The 17,332-nt window shown below is 40.7% G+C and overlaps 2 protein-coding genes across 4 annotated transcripts in view; one reads left to right on the top strand and one right to left on the bottom strand.

Moving 5' to 3' along the window:
• atg3 (autophagy related 3) overlaps positions 1 to 2,237 on the bottom strand; it is a 36,009-nt gene extending 33,772 nt beyond the window's left edge. The window contains exon 1 of the mRNA XM_043700872.1: positions 2,065 to 2,237. Within this exon, the coding sequence (XP_043556807.1) occupies positions 2,065 to 2,136 (72 nt within the window). The 5' untranslated portion in view covers positions 2,137 to 2,237. The remainder of the gene's footprint in view (positions 1 to 2,064) is intronic.
• An 80-nt stretch (positions 2,238 to 2,317) lies between these two features.
• slc35a5 (solute carrier family 35 member A5) overlaps positions 2,318 to 17,332 on the top strand; it is a 31,250-nt gene continuing 16,235 nt past the window's right edge. The window contains exons 1-4 of one of the 3 annotated variants that reach the window (XM_043700869.1): positions 2,318 to 2,420; positions 6,890 to 7,036; positions 12,264 to 12,362; positions 16,834 to 16,967. In XM_043700869.1, the coding sequence (XP_043556804.1) occupies positions 6,913 to 7,036; positions 12,264 to 12,362; positions 16,834 to 16,967 (357 nt within the window). In that variant the 5' untranslated portion in view covers positions 2,318 to 2,420; positions 6,890 to 6,912. The other 2 variants (XM_043700870.1, XM_043700871.1) reach the window with 2 other exon arrangements.

Here is a 17,332-nt window from a genome sequence, read left to right as displayed (position 1 = left end):
ACTTCCTACATCATCAACACTGGCAGCAAATGGTATCACACTATTATGCTTCAGTTATACAGGGTATTGATGAGACCACATTTCAAGTATGGTGCAGCTTGGTCTACTTAAGAAATGAATTGAAGAATTGTTGGAAGAATTTGAAAGGAAGTTTACTACATTGATACCTGTATTGAAGTTTGAAAAGTGAACTTGTTTCCACTTGAATTTACAAGAGCGGGAAGTGACTTGACTGAACAGTACAAGATGCTAAATTATCTTGACAAAGGGAATGTGGAAAAATGATTGCTTTCATGGTTAGGTCTAGAACTTGGGGATACCTCTTAAAAATTAGAGATCACATTTTAGGACAGAAGGGAGCAGACTTTTTTTTTCTGTCAGAGGGGTTTATGTAACTTTGAAAAGTAGCAGAAGTGGGAACATGGAATATTTCTAAGGCAGAGGTAGATAGATTCTTGGCGAAAATGAGGACTGCAGATGCTGGAGATCAGAATCGAGAGTGTGATGCTGGAAAAGAACAGCAGGTCAGGCAGCATCCATGGAGCAGGAGAATCAATGTTTCAGGCATAAGCCCTTCGTCAGGAATGCAACGTAGATAGATTCGTGTTAGGTAAGGGAATCACAGATTATTGCAATAAATGGGGATGTGGAATTTGAAACACAAACAGATCATCCAGGACATTAAACAAGGGCATAGCAGGATTGAGGGTCTGAATTATCAACTTCTGCTCTTATTTCATTTGATCGCATCAACGAAATGCACAGCAGTAACTCACTAAGACTATTCTGACAGCATCATTCAAATTTTATGGAGAGACAGGGGCAGAAGTATGGGATACCATCACCTTCAAGTTCCTCTCCAAGTCACACACTACCCTAAGTTGGAACAATATCGCTCTTACTTGATTGTTGATGGATTAAAATGATGGAACTCTAACAACATGTGGGTGTCTCTATTCCTAAAATTATGAAGAGATCCAAGAAGGTAAGTCACCATCAGCCTTGCTAAGCAGCCTGTTATGCCCACATCTCAAATGAATAGGAAATCACTTTACAAAACAGAACAAAATTTTACACACCAAGTTCTGGCAGAAGAAAACTCTTCAAAACATTTACAATTTCTAAAAATCACGAAAGAAAATTGATAATGTACTAATAAAAAGGAGAAACTGAAAGAGTTCAGGGCAAAACACAGTATTTTCACTAATTGGTATATTTTTTAAAAGTGTAAATACACACAAATGGGATGAATATTCACCTTCTGAGCTGCATTATTCTATGCCTGACAATTTCCTTCATAACAGCCACATACAACTTAAATAATACCAGTTATAACCCATAAGTGAAAACAAAAACAGTATCCTTATTGTTATTATAATAGTGATTGATATTGAACATAGATATCAGGGTCAAGAACTTGCTGCTGAAATCCTGGGCCATCTACTCAGAACCACCTCAATGTAGCAAAAGCTCGATGTACTGAGATTTCCCTTTCAATTCACAGTTACAAAACTATCTTGATTGATTAACCAAACACTTATACAACTTCACTCCCCAAATGTTCAACTTAACAAATCAGCCTTTGCAGCATGCTTTGCTTGTTTACACTGTATTTTTGATTTTAAAACGACATAAATTTACAAGTGGATTACAGCAGAATGACAATGATGTTTGCTAAGAATCAAAGAGACTTGAATTGTTGGTTAATTCAAGCCAGGACAATCCGAGTCTGCAATCACAAGGGTGAGAGGAGTCTAAACATTAAGTGGTGACATGAGCTGTTCATATATTCTGCCATTCAGTAAGCACCTGGCCAACCAGACAAAGCCTTCAAAGTCATGAGCTGGCTAGTCATTTAGTTCATTGAGTTACAATTCTGAGCCCCAGCACCCTCAATGCTTCGAGTCCCCAGAACCCCCCACCCTTCATTATTTCCCCTCCAGCCTTAATATTCCCACCCCCCGGCTCTCACTATTCTCCCCTCCACAGCCCTCAGTGCTGGATGGAGAGTCAATCCTGTCACTCGCAATATGGTCGTGACAGGCCTGAACAAACAACACTCACCTTAAGTACGGGCGTCAGGAACTCTGCCACACCGAGTGCAGTCCCTTTGACGGTGTTAATGACGTTCTGCATGTCGCCTCCCCTCTCGGTTTGAGCATGCAGCAGTCAGTGAGCGTCAGCAGCTCTGCTCCAGGAGCTCACTCACTGACTCTCCCTCCACTCCCAGCTCAAGTTCCGCAACTGCGCCCGCACATGCGCGGCCGACGCAAGTCTCGAGGCTCAACGCGGGCCCTGCGTGATGATGTCACTGAGGGCATGCGTCGCAGGCGCAGGCGCAGTGCCCGGGCCGGCTGGAGCGTCGTGAGACATCTCTCGGGGAGGACGCAGCCCCTTGGAGTCCTCCATCAAACTCTCAGGTACAGGCCAGGCCATGCCAGGCAACTGGGCTTGTCTCTGTATCGGCTTCAGTCCAGAGGAGTCAGGCTGGCAAACAGCAGCCTGTGTGGCAGACTCGGTGATGGCAGCTTCCCTGTCCAGGTGCTAGTTAAATGCTGTGGGTTGTTGTGTTTGTGTCTCTCACCTGGTTTAGGTGTGTTAACGTGACAGGTTTAACATGGGCCGCGTTTGGTCAACCTGGCATGAGCCGCTGGGGTGGTAATAGCTTTTATAGGTGGGTGTGGAAGACCTCAAGTTGTGAGAGTTTCTTGTGGCAGCTGTTCTGTTGAGGATTGCCCCTGAGAGTAAAGGTTGTTGGTGCATTGTCTTGGAAACAGGTTGTCTTTGTAGTTCACGTGAATTACTGCCTCTTGGTTTGTTATTGCTGTCGGGCACCAGATACTTGCTTCTGTCAGTTGTCACCAGTCCATTCCATATGTTATATAACACGGTCATTCTAACCTTGATACTGTGCCACCAACCTCCTCAAGAAATAGGTTAGTCTGTACGTGGTTTAATCAGCCATGTGAAACGTTAATTATTTTTACACTAAAATAAGCCTTTCGGCTCATTAGCTAAGGCTAAAGAGTTATCCATTTGATCCTAGCTTCAGCTTTCGTGTCTAATTTTTAAATGCAATGAGGGTTTCTGTCCCTACCATCATTTCACTGAATTCCAGATTCCCATCACTGCCTGAGTACCAAAATTCTACCTCAAAACAACATGTATTAATGTATATAATAATCAAAAGTATTAAAGGAGCATTACAACCCAACATGATGCTGATCCATACGAAGAGGTATTGATTCACTTGACCAGTTAGGTTTTAAGGAGTGCCTTAGAAGGAGAAATTGAGGTGGAGAGTTGGAGAAAGAGAATTTCAGATAGGATCTAGTTAGCTAAAGGCTGCAGTGATCGAGTGATTGATATCAGATATGCTAAAGAATCAGAAGAGCGTAGAGAACATTTGTAATCAGATTTTTTTCCATTTGTTTGTGTGATGTGAGCATTGCTGGCTAGTTTGGTAATTATTGCCCATCTCTGACTGAATTTCAACACGTGGTGAGTGCTGCCTAGCCCTAACCCTTAGTTGGTATATATACTCCCACAACACTGTCCTCACCTGTTCTCCCTGTGCAGATGCATCTGCCCATGACCATATTTATAAGAGAGACCAATAAGGATTTTGTGGAGACAGTCCCAGTTTGACATTTAGGATACCTTCTATCATGTTTTGTGGCTTATCCATACTAAATGGGACAAAATGTGAACAGAATTAGCAAATTGAAGCTGGACATCCATGAGGCACTGTGAGCCATCAGTTGCAGCAGAATTAGTACCGTAGTCTGTAACCTTATCGCACCACATATCCCCCCCATTACATTATCATGAAGCTGGAAAATCAACCTTCTTTCATTGAAGAATGCAGGAAGGTATGAAAGAGCAGCACTCCTAAAAATGAGGCATCACCCTGGTGAAGCTGCAACACACGACTATTTTTATGCCCAACAGAGGAAGCACCATGCATTAGATAGGTGCTAAGGGAATCCCAACAGACCAGATCTAAGCTCCAAAGTTATGCTACATTCAATTGTGAATGATGGTGAATAGTTAATCAACTCACTGGAGGATGTAAAAATACCCTCATTCTCAACAATGGGGAAACTCAGCATGTCAGTGTAATAGACCAGGCTGAAATATTTGCATCAGTCTTCAACCAGTAATACCAAGTAGATGATCATCTTTGTCTCAGTTCGAGGTCCCCAGCATCACAGATGCCAGTCTTCAACCTATTTGCTTAACTCCAAGTGATATCAATAAATGGCTGAAGGCACTGGATACTCAAGAAGCTTGACATCCTCGAGGACAAAGCGGATGCTTGATTGCCACATCATCCACTGCCATCAACATTAACTTCCTTCATCGTCAACACACAGTGCCAAAAGTCTCCACCATCTAAAAAATGTACAGCAACAGCTCAACAACACTCCCTCAATGGCACTTCCCAAACCTGCGAACCCTACTTTCTAGAAGGGCAAGGTAGAGTAGAGTAAAATAGCTTGTATTTGTTATTTCTACCGGATACGTAAAAACGAGGCAGCAGATGTATAGAAACATCACCACCTGCAAGCTGTCTTGCAAGCATTACAAGTGTTCTTGCATGTGAAGTACTGAAGTAGTTCAAGAAGACAGCTCATCATCCTAAGCATTTAGGGTTGGACAATAAATGCCAGCTTAACCAACAAAAACCACAATTTATGAATGAATTTTTTAAAAAAATGAATCAATTCATATGTTTAGTAATTATGTTCAAAGATTGTAAGACAGCTTGTGTAGGAGATTAGAATATCCCACTCATTATCAGTATTTGTCTTGTGGGGGCCCATTCAAAAAGGTTTGATTTGGGGCCTCCACAATTTGCAAGATAATGATACTAAATATGACATAATCTGAATCGAATGTGAAGCAAGATCATAGAAAAACTCTAGAAGAGTTTTGACATAAAGATTGAGCTGCCGTTTCAAATACTAACTGAGCCACTGTATAAATACCCAGCATTTATTGGCTTGGCTGCAAAGTTACAGTGAGCCCAGCAGTATGGGAATGTTGAATGCAAAAGAAGGAAGGATAAATTTCCCTTTAACTCTTTTCAAACGTGTAGAAAATTAATCTTTTTTTTCATTGGAGATGTTAAATTATGATTTGAGTGGTCAACTAAATGATGGCGGAGCAGTGCAATGATAACCCACACCTTGCATGCCTGCAGCATGTAACGCAGACATAAACAGCATGTCTTGCTTGGAATACATTGCATTTACGTTTGGTGAAGGAATTTATGACTTCTTACTTGCGGGTGAGCCCATCAGCAGAGTTGAACAATTACTGGGTGGAGAACTACATTGACTATGTAGTCAGTGCTGTCACTGATCAGGGCGCCTCACAGTTGCACATTCCTTATGATGATCCTTATTCAACTGTTAGGGTCAAGTTTAAAACTTCCCACTTTTCCCAAATCCTTAATTATTGGAGAAAATAGTGAAAGATAAAATTAATCTCCATTTAGAGTGGCAGGTATAATCAGTGTGCCTTTGTCAGAGGGAGGTCATTCTTACCAAATCTAGTGCAATTTTCAAGGAAGTGACTAAACATTTGGATGAGGGTAGGGCGGTTGATGTAGTCTGCATGGATTTCATTAAGGCTTTTGGCAAGGTTCATCGTGGGAAACTGGGAAAGAAGAAACAGCTCATGAGATCCAGGGCAACTTGGCAAGATGGGTCCAAAATTTGCTTTGTGACAGGAGACAGAAGGTAATGGGAGAAGGCTGTTTGGGGGTTATTGGAACCTGGTGTACAGTGGCATATCACACGGATTAGTGCTGGGTTCTTTCTTGTTAATGACATTCATAAATGATATTGGTGAGAATTTTGGGTGAAGGGGAATGATAAGTTTACAGATGTTAAAATGCTTGGCCAGGTGGATGACAGTGAGGAGGAAAGTGTTAGGTTACAGAAAGATGTAAATGGATTGGTCAGATAGGCAGATCAATGGCACATGGAATTTAATCTTGATGATACACTTTGGAAGAAGAAGCAAGACAAGGGAGTACTTAATAATACTAGGTTACCCAGAAAAACAGGGATCTTGGGGTGTTTGTCCACAGATCCTAGAAGATGACAAGGCAGGTTACTCGGGTAGTTAAGGCATAGTCAAAATTGTTGCCTTTATTAGTCATGACATAGATGTAATAGCAGGGAAATTGTGTTGTAGCTTACACAGAACTTTGTTTAGGCCACAGCAAGAGTACTGTGTACCGTTCTAGTCACCATACTGTTGGGAAGGATGTGATTGCATTGGAGAGGTTGCAAAGGAGATTCACCAAGATTTTTCCTGGCCTGGAGCATTTCAGCTATGAAGAGAGGATGGATAAACTCAAGTTGTTTTTTGCTTTGGAGCAAAAAATGTTGAGGGGAACCTGAGAGAGGTGTATAAGATTAAGGAGCATGGATAGGAGAACAGAAAGCTGCTAGTTGAAGGATGAATAGCAAAGGAACATTTCTTTAAGGTGAAAGGCAGGAGATGTAGAGGGCATTTGAGGAAAAGATGGTGGGGGTCTGGAATGCACTGCCTGGGAGAGTAGTTCAGGTGGGAAACCTCACAATCTTTAAAAAGTACTTGATGATCATGTCAAATGTCATAACATTCAAAGATTTAGGCCTAGTGGTGGACAGTAGGACTAGTGTAGGTAGTAGTGTATTTTATGAGCTGATGGGCTTGTTCTGTATTGTTATTCTATGATTGTGCAAATAACTCACTGAACATTGTGGTATTTCCAAATTTGCTTGAAAAACATTAGAATTGTAATATTATGATTTTCATTGAGTATTTTTGGCAGCTACTTTAGGGAGTTTAGATCTCTAATTATTTTTCCTTGTGTAATTTTATTTGGCAGATGCTCAAGTACTGAAGTTGGAAATGATCTCCAAATCCTTTGCTTCCCTTTGTTCCCGTTCGTTAGTATATACGTTGGTGTTGGGTGCACTATACATCATACTCGGATGCAGTCGGATTCTTCTAATGAAGCTTTCTGCTAATGAAGGTGCCAGCAATTGCCCTTTGCAATTCTTTGCTCTGCACTTAATCACTAAACACGATATTTTGAAATTTAATCTTCCACGTTTTATTTGTAGTCTGATAACTTTAATTATTTTAATGTTATGGTCCTTGATATTCACAGGGATGGAATAGGAACACTTGTGTGCAGGGGAGGAGATCTGGTAATAATGGAAATGTTTGTAAAAGCATATTATTTATTTTTATTCTGCTTTCTGTCTGACAGCCTGTTGGGTTGAGAGGGCCGTTGTTTGTTCTCTGCCAATCTCTCAATCCAGCGCTGTCAAGAGGAAGACAGTGACAGAAGCATACAATTCAAGATTACAGAAATAGGTCCTGGAAATCCAGGCTCAAAATTCAGAAACCAGGAGGAACAGTGTACCCTTGGCACATGAGGAGAGGGGACAGGGACATGTATGTTGGGGTATAGCAATGAATAGGAAAGGAAAAATTGATGTAATGTGGGGATCAGGCTGGTCTGTGGAGGGAAGAAAAGATTGTTGGACTGTTGGATGGAATCAGACTAGCAATCAGAAAGAAGTTACAGATCTTTTACTCTCAAAATTTCCTTTCTTCCTGCTATTGATAATTGGAAATTTATTCACTCCAGCTTTCTTTAACAACTTCTTGCAATTACAATCCTTGCTACATTTCACCAGTTTCCTTCAGTTACACCCTGTTGATCTAGTTTACATATGAAGCTTTTAAATGCATTTACTGTCAGCCAATATTCAAATCTAAAATTTGTGTAAGAAATATAGTAGAAAACTACAATAGCTTCATTATTATAATATAAGTATTTCTAGTGTATGAGCATGACTTTTAGTTCTGACCTCTTAGCTATAGAATTTTTTTCTCAGCTCACTCAGCTGAGAATTTGAGTCCCACTGGCTGGGCCAGTATTTATTGCTCTTCCCTTGTAGCTCTTCAGAAGGCGGAGGTATGTTGCCTGTTTGAACAGTGGCATTCCATTTGGTGTGAGTACACCCACGGTGCTGTTAGCGAGGGAATTCCAAGATTGTGATTCAACAACACTGAAGGAATGGTGATATATTTCCAAGTCAGGATGGTCAATAGCTTGGAGAGGAACTTATAAATGGTGGTTTTCTCATATTTTTACTGCCGTTGTCCTGCTATTGCCCTTTGGTTTGGCAGTATTAATACCTAAAAGAGTCTTCATTGTATTTCACGTTAAGATAGACACCAAAGTGAGGATTTTAGCAAAGGAGAAAATTATATTTGATGTAATTTTGGTGATCACCCTAAGTAATTGTTGAGTGTGGAGAGTTTGGATCACATGTTCATTATGCCACATTACTTTGACAAAACTAGCTGCTATGAAAGAAATAAACCACCATCATTACAGGGATTCAGTTTCAGATCTTAAGTCAGCGAGTAGCTGAAAATAGTTTTATTAATAGAGCCTAGGTAATTAGCCAACCTGCATAACATTACACCAGTCACTTAAGGGCACTGGGAAATGTCTGGACTACATTTTGCAGGCAGTATACACTTCTGACACCGAACATTGATGATAGAGGGAGTGGATGTTTGTAAATGTATACCAGTCGAGCTTCTTGAGTATTGTTGGAACTCCACCCATTTAAGCAGATGTGGAGTCTCCCAGCACACCCTGACTTATCCCCTGTAGATGGTGGACAGGTAAAGTCAGGCAGTGAGTTACTTGCTGCAGGATTCTTAACCTCCTTACACTGAGGAAGATTTTAAATTCTTGTGTCTGGAACTACCTTTCCTGCAGACAACAAGGAAAAACACATGCTGCATTATTCAGACATTAAACTCTTATAGAGTCATACAGCATGGAAGCAAACCCTTCAGTCCTACCAATCCACACTGACCATGTTCCCAAACTAAACTAGTCCCACCTGTCTGCGTTTGGCCCATATCCCTCCAAATCTTTTCTGTTTGTGAACATATCCAACTGTTTTCTAAATGTTATCAATGTACCTGCATCCTCCACTTTCTCTGGCTGTTCATTCCACACACAAACCACTCTGTAAGAATAAAAAAAAGTTGTCCTCATGAAATCTTACTCCTCTCACCTTAAACATATGCCCCCAGTTTTGAATTCCCCCATTCTAGGGTAAAGACACTTGTCATTCACCTTATCTATGCCCCTCATGATTTTATAAACCTCAATAAGGTCACCCCTCAACCTCTATGGTCAAGTGAAAAAAGTCCCAGCCTATCCAGTCATATCTCAAAATCTCTATTCCTGGCAACAACCTGATAAATCTTTTCTGAACCATCTCCAGTTTAATAACATCCTTCCTATACCAGGGTGACCAGAACTGCTCTTGAATGAGCCCACTAAATTCACTCATGGGATCTGAGTGTTATTTGCTGGGCCAGCATTTATTGCCCTCCCCTCATTGTCCTTCAGAAAGTGGTGATAAGTAGCCTGTTTGAACCATGGCAATCCATTAGATGTGTAAGTACACCCACAATGCTGTTTGGAGGGAATTCCAGGATTTTGAAAACTTAGCAAAAAATGTATTTTTGGGATATTATCTGTGTCTACACTCATTAACTATTATAAAGATTTCTTCTGTTGTTGATCATTAACTCAAACTTTCATTGAGGAAATCATTTTTTGATAGTGAGCCTATTTGAAGAAGACTTAATTCGCACAAATGTTTGGTGTTATGGAGTTTGGTTAAATTATGAGGGTTCTGTTAATAAAACTGTTTTCAGATACTAACTGGCATAAGATCTAAATTGCATCCTTGTACTGATGGCAGTTAATATTTTTTTTATTTTGACAGAATTAGCTGCTGTAATGTAGTTTTATTAACATATCCGAAACATTCACACTCGGCAGTTTATTATGGCCACCAAAATTAGATCTTCTTTGCTAAAATCATCACTTTAGTGTGTATCTGAATGTGAAATATAACTAAGGCTTTTCTGAGGCATTAATACATCAGATGTATGCTGGAACCTCTGATGAAAAGTTCCAGATGGTGAACTGTGTGAAAGGGCAGAGCTCGGTAATGAAGCTGCATTAAATTACTGTTAAAGGTAGTAGTGTTGACATTGGTTTGTACATCAAGATATGCTCAGACAAAAATGCTTTCAAAAACAAAATTCCTCAGCAATTACAATTTGCTTAATACTTTCCTTATACTTTTAGGAACAACCCAATGATTGCAAATCTTTTGTTGCAGTAGCAAGCAGCCTCAAATTTGTGTGACTTTCGGTCTGGTTGCATTTAACATAACTACATCAAAAACAGCAGTTGTACTTTCTTCAAGTCAATTTCTTTTAGACTATTGGAAAAGGGCATACATTTCATTGTATATAAAATTATGTTACAAAATGCTTCTGTTACAGATAGGAAGTTTGCATGAGCAATGCTATCACTTTGCTGATAGAATGGCCCCAATATTTATTGAACCATGTGCTGATTGAGGGGGAGAGAAGTCATATGGGCAACCAAGCAGTAATAACCAGACTCAAGCAGCAAAGTGTTTTCAAAAACCTTTCTACAGATTTCTTACTTGACAGCCAACATAATAGATGGTCTGGAGTTTCAGATCATCCCAGCATGGTGTATTCACAAAATATTGACCATAATTTGATGGGAGGCTTTGAGATGTTAGTGATAGGTGTGTGGCATCTGGCTAGCGGGGTTGGTGAGATTGTGGTTAAGGCAGGATAGTTGCTGCAGCTGGGTAGAGTTTGATCACAGGGTTTGTAACTGTTTGGAAGCTGGTGATCGATGAGTGAGGGAGGATCAGGCTGGCAGATATCATGGAGATGGGAATTTGAATAGGAAATACTACTTCATTTGGCTCCGAGCATTGTTGTCAAGGCATTTAATATCCAATCCTCCATGATATCTTGTTCACACCAGACTTCCTGAGATCACAAAGCTTACTCAGCATTACTTATAAATAGAAACCTTGTTAAAGTGGGAGTACAGTTTTGTTTTAAATTTCAATGACTGCACAGCTCAAGTGTACTTGTTTCATTGGTTATAATTAGCCACTATTGCAGCTGTAAGCAATACTTGCAGAGACCTTGGAAGTCTGTGTCTGGAGCCCTCTTATGGCACAGAGATAATGTCCCTATCCCTGGACCGAAAGGCCTGGACTTAAGTCCCACCTGATCCAGAGGTTTGTAATAACATCTCTGAACAGATCGATTAGAAAAATAGGTTAAATTAAAAAAAAACAAGTCCATGGCTGGGCATCTCTTATGGCAAAGAGGTAGTGTCCCTACACCTAGACTGGAAGCCTGGGTTCAAGACCCACCTGCTCCAAAGGTGTTTAATAATGTTTCCGAACAGGTTGATTCAAAAAATAGATTAATAATAAAAAAATAGAATAGGCTAGGGTCAACTTTTGGCTCAGTGGTAGTATAAAAAAAGTAGATCCAGGCGGGACCCTCTTGTAGACAGTGGTAGTGTCCCTGCACTTGGACAGAGAGACCTGGGCTCAAGTCCAATCTGCTCCAGAGGCGTGTAATTACATTTCTGAATAGATTGATTAGAAAATTAGGTTAAATTAAATAAAAGGAGTCTGTGTTTGAGGTCTTCTTGTGGTGTAATGGTAGCATCTCTACCCCAGGACTGGGAGGTCTGAGGTCAAGTCCCATGTGCTCCAGGGTGTAATAACATCTCAGAACAGGTTGATTATATAAAAAAAAGAAGTCTGTAGCTTTGGTGGCCTGTGGTGTCCTGGTGGTGTACCTACCTCTGAGTCAGGAGACTGGGATTCAAGTCCCACCTGATCCAGAGGTGTGAAACAACATCTCTGAACAGGTTAATTCTAAAATATCTGGAAGCCTGTGCATGTCGAATTTAGGTATGATGCATTGCTCAGAGAAGGGAATGGGAATGCAAATAGAGCTAGATATTCGCATAGCTTGACAGCAAAAAATCACAGATATGATATAAAGTATTGACCACCAGTTTGTAGTTATTTCTTAATATTTCTATGTTTACACTAGCTTAAAATAAACTACTACAGTAAAGAGGAGCATTTTAGTAAGATCTAGCTAGATCCATGGTTTGAAATCTACCACAAAATATGCAAATATTGTTTGTCCCTGGTGTTTAGCTTTAATGGTTGATTGTTTGGAGATTTCTTTTGAACAGGGCAATTTCTTGTGAAATTCTTGTAGTTTAAAGCTTTTCATCGTCTGCAGTCAGGGTTAACAAACTAAAAACTTTTTATTATATTTCACAGATAATGAATATGACTATCTACCAGCTACAGTGAATGTTTGTGCAGAGACAGTAAAACTGGTGTTTTGTAGCATTCTAGCAATAAGGGTTCTGATACAAGGTGAGTTCAAACTTTTACTTCCTTATTACTAGAGTTCTGAGCAGTTTTAATGATGTTGGTTATATATGCCATCTAGTGAGAATGAAAGATTAAATTAATATCCGTGATCGGTGTGCATCAGATTGACTCGATTATCTTGTTTGGTAATGAGCTGGCTGGCTTTGTACCGAAAGAGAAGGCAGTTATACGTTATATTGTTAACATCCTAAGGTGTAACATTCTAATATAAAACCTACCAGGGGAATTAGTATGGCTGTTTGTTACAGTTTAATTCATATATAAATAAAATTGCTTCTTTGGAGGTTTTAAGACCATAAGACATAGGAGTGGAAGTAAGGCCATTCAGCCCATCGAGTCCACTCTGCCATTTAATCATGGCTGATGGGCATTTCAACGCCACTTACCCGCACTCTCCCCGCAGCCTTTAATTCCTTGCGAGATTAAGAATTTATTAATCTCTGCCTTGAAGACATTTAATGTGCCGGCCTCCACTTCACTCCGTGGCAATGAATTCCACAGGCCCACCACTCTCTGGCTGAAGAAATGTCTCCTCATTTCTGTTTTAAATTGACCCCCCTCTAATTCTAAGGCTGTGCCCACGGGTCCTAGTATCCCCGCCTGACAGAAACAAATTTCCAGCCTCCACCCTTTCTAAGCTGAAAATGTGTTGCTGGAAAAGCGCAGCAAGTCAGGCAGCATCCAAGGAACAGGAGAATCGACGTTTCGGGCATAAGCCCTTCTTCAGGATGCTGCCTGACCTGCGCTTTTCCAGCAACACGTTTTCAGCTCTGATCTCCAGCATCTGCAGTCCTCACTTTCTCCTCCACCCTTTCTAAGCCATGCATTATCTTGTAAGTTTCTATTGGATCTCCCCATAACCTTCTAAACTCTAATGAATACAATCCCAGGATCCTCAGCTGTTCATCGTATGTTAGGCCTACCATTCCAGGGATCATCCGTGTGAATCTCCACGGGACACGCTCCAGTACCAGTATGTCCTTTCTGAGGTGTGGGGCCCAAAACTGGACACAGTATTCTAAATGGGGCCTAACCAGAGCTTTATAAAGTCTCAGTAGCACATCACTGCTTTTACATTCCAGTCCTCTTGAGATAAATGACAACATTAGATTTGCTTTCTTAACCACGGACTCAACCTGCAAGTTAACCTTCAGAACATAGAACATAGAACGTTACAGCACAGTAGAGGCCCTTCGGCCCTCGATGTTGCGCCGATCTGTGAAATTAATCTGATGCCGATCTAACCTACCCCATTCCATTATTATCCATATGTATGTCCAAAGTGCCCTTAACATTGGTGAGTTGCAAGCAGGCAGTACCACAGCCCTACTACTCTCTGAGTAAAGAAACTACCCCTGATATCTGTTCTAAATCTATCACCCTTCAATTTGAAGCTATGTCCCCTTGTGTTAGCATTCACCAAGCGAGGAAAAAGATCACTGTCCACCCTATCTAACCCTCTGATTTTGTTATACGTCTCGATTAAGTCACCTCTCAACCTTCTTCTCTCCAAAGCTTCCACATCCTTCTGATAATGCGGTGACCAGAACTGCATGCAATATTCCAGGTGTGGCCTTACCAGTGTCTTGTACAGCTGAAGCATGACCTTGTTGCTCCGAAACTCAATCCCCCTACCAATAAATGCCAACACACCATATGCCTTCTTAACAACTCTATCAATCTGGGCGACAACTTTCAGGGATTTATGCACCTGGACACCGAGATCTCTCTGTTCATCTACACTGCTAAGAATGTTACCATTAGCCCAGTACTCTGCATTCCTGTTACTATTTCTGAAGTACCTCACGCTTTTCCGCATTAAACTCCATTTGCCACTAGAGAATCTTGGACTAGCACTCTCAGATCCCTTTTTTACTTTGGCTTTCTGAATTTTCTCATTTTATAGAAAATATTCTGTCCCTATATTCGTTTTTCCGAAGTGCAAGACCTCGCATTTGCTCATGTTGAATTTCATCAGCCATTTCTTGGACCACTCTCCTAAACTGTCTAAATCTTTCTGCAGCCTCCCCACCTCCTCAGAACTACCTGTCTGTCCACCTAACTTCATATCATTGGCAAACTTCGCCAATATGCCTCAGTCCCTTCAACCAGATCATTAATATATAAAGTGAACAGCTGTGGCCCCAACACTGAACCCTGCGGGACACCTCTTGTCGCTAGCTGCCATTCTGAAAAAGAACCTTTTATCCTAATTCTCTGCCTTCTGTCAAACAGCCAATCCTCATTCCATGCCAGTAGCTCACCTCAAACACCGTGGGCCCTCACCTTACTCAGCAGCCTCCCATGAGGCACTTTATCAAAGGCCTTTTGGAAGTCTAGATAGATAACATCCACCAGGTTTCCCTGGTCTAATCTACTTGTTACCTCTTCAAAGAATTCTAACAGGTTTGTCAGGCATGACTGTCCCTTACTAAATCCATGCTGACTTGTTCTAATCCGACCCTGCACTTCCAAGAATTTAGAAATCTCATCCTTAATGATGGATTCTAGAATCTTACCTACCACCGAGGTTAGGCTAACCTTTTGACTTGATCCTTTCTTGAACAAAGGGGTTACAACAACAATTTTCCAATCATCTGGGACTTTCCCTGACTCCAGTGATTTTTGAAAGATTTTCATTGTATTACTACTCTACATTATCTTAAAATGTTCACTCCTATCCCTTTGATTAAAATGGAACATTTTGAGTTAGTTAGGCATTCTGTTCCGGTGTTGGGAGAGGACAAATCCAGGCGTGGTGATGGTGGCGTGAGGGAATTTGTCTGTAAGGTGTGATTTTGTGTGTAAAACTATGTTAGACACTTGCTCGACTTGTCTGTGGAGCAGCTCTCCCAAATTTGGCACTACCCCAAATATTAGCGAGGAGGCGCCTGCAGGACTAGGTTTACATTTTTCATTTCTGGTGCCAAGGTTGAAGCTGGGTGGTCCATCTGGTTTAAATCATTTCCTTAGACTTTTCAGCACTTGTTATACAATTGATTGGCTTGCTAGGCCATTTCAAATGGTATTTAGGAGTCTTGCACATTGCTGTAGGTCTGGAGTCACATGTAGTCCAGACGAAGTAAAGATAAAAGATTACCTTCTCTAGAGAATATCAGTGAATGAGATAGATTTTTATAGGCAATCAATAATGGTCTCAGGATTGCCAATGGATTATCTTGTAATTAATTAAATGTAATTTATTAATTAAATGAAAGTATCTCCATCCGCCAAAGTGGGATTTGCACATCAAGTTCTCAGAACATAGGTTAGATAATTCATGTGATCCCGATCTTTAAAAATGGTCACCTGCGCTTTGCATTTGTAATCTGGGGTAGATGGGCTGGTTTGGAAGTCAGGCCAGGTGACCCAGGAAGAGTTGAGGAGGCTACAAGTTCCCAAGGAAGTTTGGGTGAAAGCTTGCCTTGAGGCTCTAGTACTGTGCACAGACATTAGAATAAAAGGATAAATGTAAAATATTGCTCCAGCTATCACACTTCTGTCACTACCCCTGTCCTATGGCCCATTCACCATGGACCCCCAAACTCTCATACAAACTTCATGCCTTTTTCTACCAACCAACCTTTCCCCTTCACCTACTATGTCAATTCACCCAGTATTTGTAAGTACTCATGCATACAGGATTAAAAAAAATACAAGTTTTATTACTTAAAACTCTACTTTGCAGACTACACTAAGAAAAAAAGTGCTTTCACTCATAAAAGCAGATTTTGACATTTCCTGACAGGTTGACATGTCTGGACAGGATGTGACTTGTTGGACAATTCCAAAAGATTTATGTAATTTTTGCAGAAAATCTGCTTCACTGTTAATAATCTTAAAAGCCCCTGACCTCTTAATTCTTAAAGGATCCCTGGACCCCAAGTAGTCCTAAGACCATATCCACAGGTGTACCTCAGATCTCCAAAACAGTATCTTGGCTATTCAGAAAAAGACATGCTGAGAACAATCCAGCTCTTCTATAGTCTGATCTCCACATTCCAAATTTCAGACACAAAATCTGAATGGAATGGAACCAATGAATCATTTAAATGGTCACCTGTCTCCACATACACGCAGTGTGCACTGAACCCATGAACATTAGAATTGCCTGGTTTGGGGATCCAAATGTCTTCTGGCATGTTTGCTCTTATGGAGACGCTCAGTAAAATCTGGGTGGAGGTCTTTGTTTTCCACTAATACTGATTTAAAATTGATCAGTCGAAAAATGGTAACCAATATTTTAATTTCACACACTCTTACTTCGGGAAGAGCTTACTTATCCTAGCATTTAGTTGAGATCAAGAACTCACACTGAGACAAACAAGCACAAACTTTTTAAAGTGTACTTCTGCTCCAATAAGCTACTTTAGGAATATATTGTATCTTAAATCTTAACGAGTTATCTTTATAAAATTCTTTTAAAAAATACTGATACATTCTTTCTCCTCAGAGGGACAGAAGTGCAAGAGTTTGGGATACTCTTCCTGTCGGGGTTTTCTTCGATTTATGAAATGGTCTGTTCCAGGGTTTCTCTACTTTGTGGATAATTTAATTACCTTTTATGTGCTGATCTACCTCCAACCAGTAAGTATTTATTTTAAAATGCCATCAGCACAAAAATGTGACCCTTTGCATTCATAATGAAAATATGGCCCGCTAAACATAGAACTTCCTCACATTTACTGGAAACAAAGTAAACTACAGAGGAATCTCGATTATCCGAACGAGATGGTCGGGCACTATTTCGTTCGGATAACTGATTATTTGGTTAATTGATTCAGTGCCTTTCCTCTGGAGCTCGAAGTTTTCTGTTAAGTCCGCTCCTCATTCAGGCGACACACAGCACACCCCGTGCAGCAGCACACTGCACACGAGCCCCCACTCTCCCTGTCCGCCCTGCCCCCAACCCCATCCAACACCATCCCATCCGCCCCCCGATCCCATCCTAC

The sequence above is a fragment of the Chiloscyllium plagiosum genome, chromosome 12 (assembly GCF_004010195.1).
Source record: "Chiloscyllium plagiosum isolate BGI_BamShark_2017 chromosome 12, ASM401019v2, whole genome shotgun sequence".
In the NCBI taxonomy this organism is placed as follows: Eukaryota; Metazoa; Chordata; class Chondrichthyes; order Orectolobiformes; family Hemiscylliidae; genus Chiloscyllium; species Chiloscyllium plagiosum.
The sequence above is the reverse complement of the archived record's forward strand: the minus strand, read 5'-3'. Positions and strand labels throughout refer to the sequence as shown.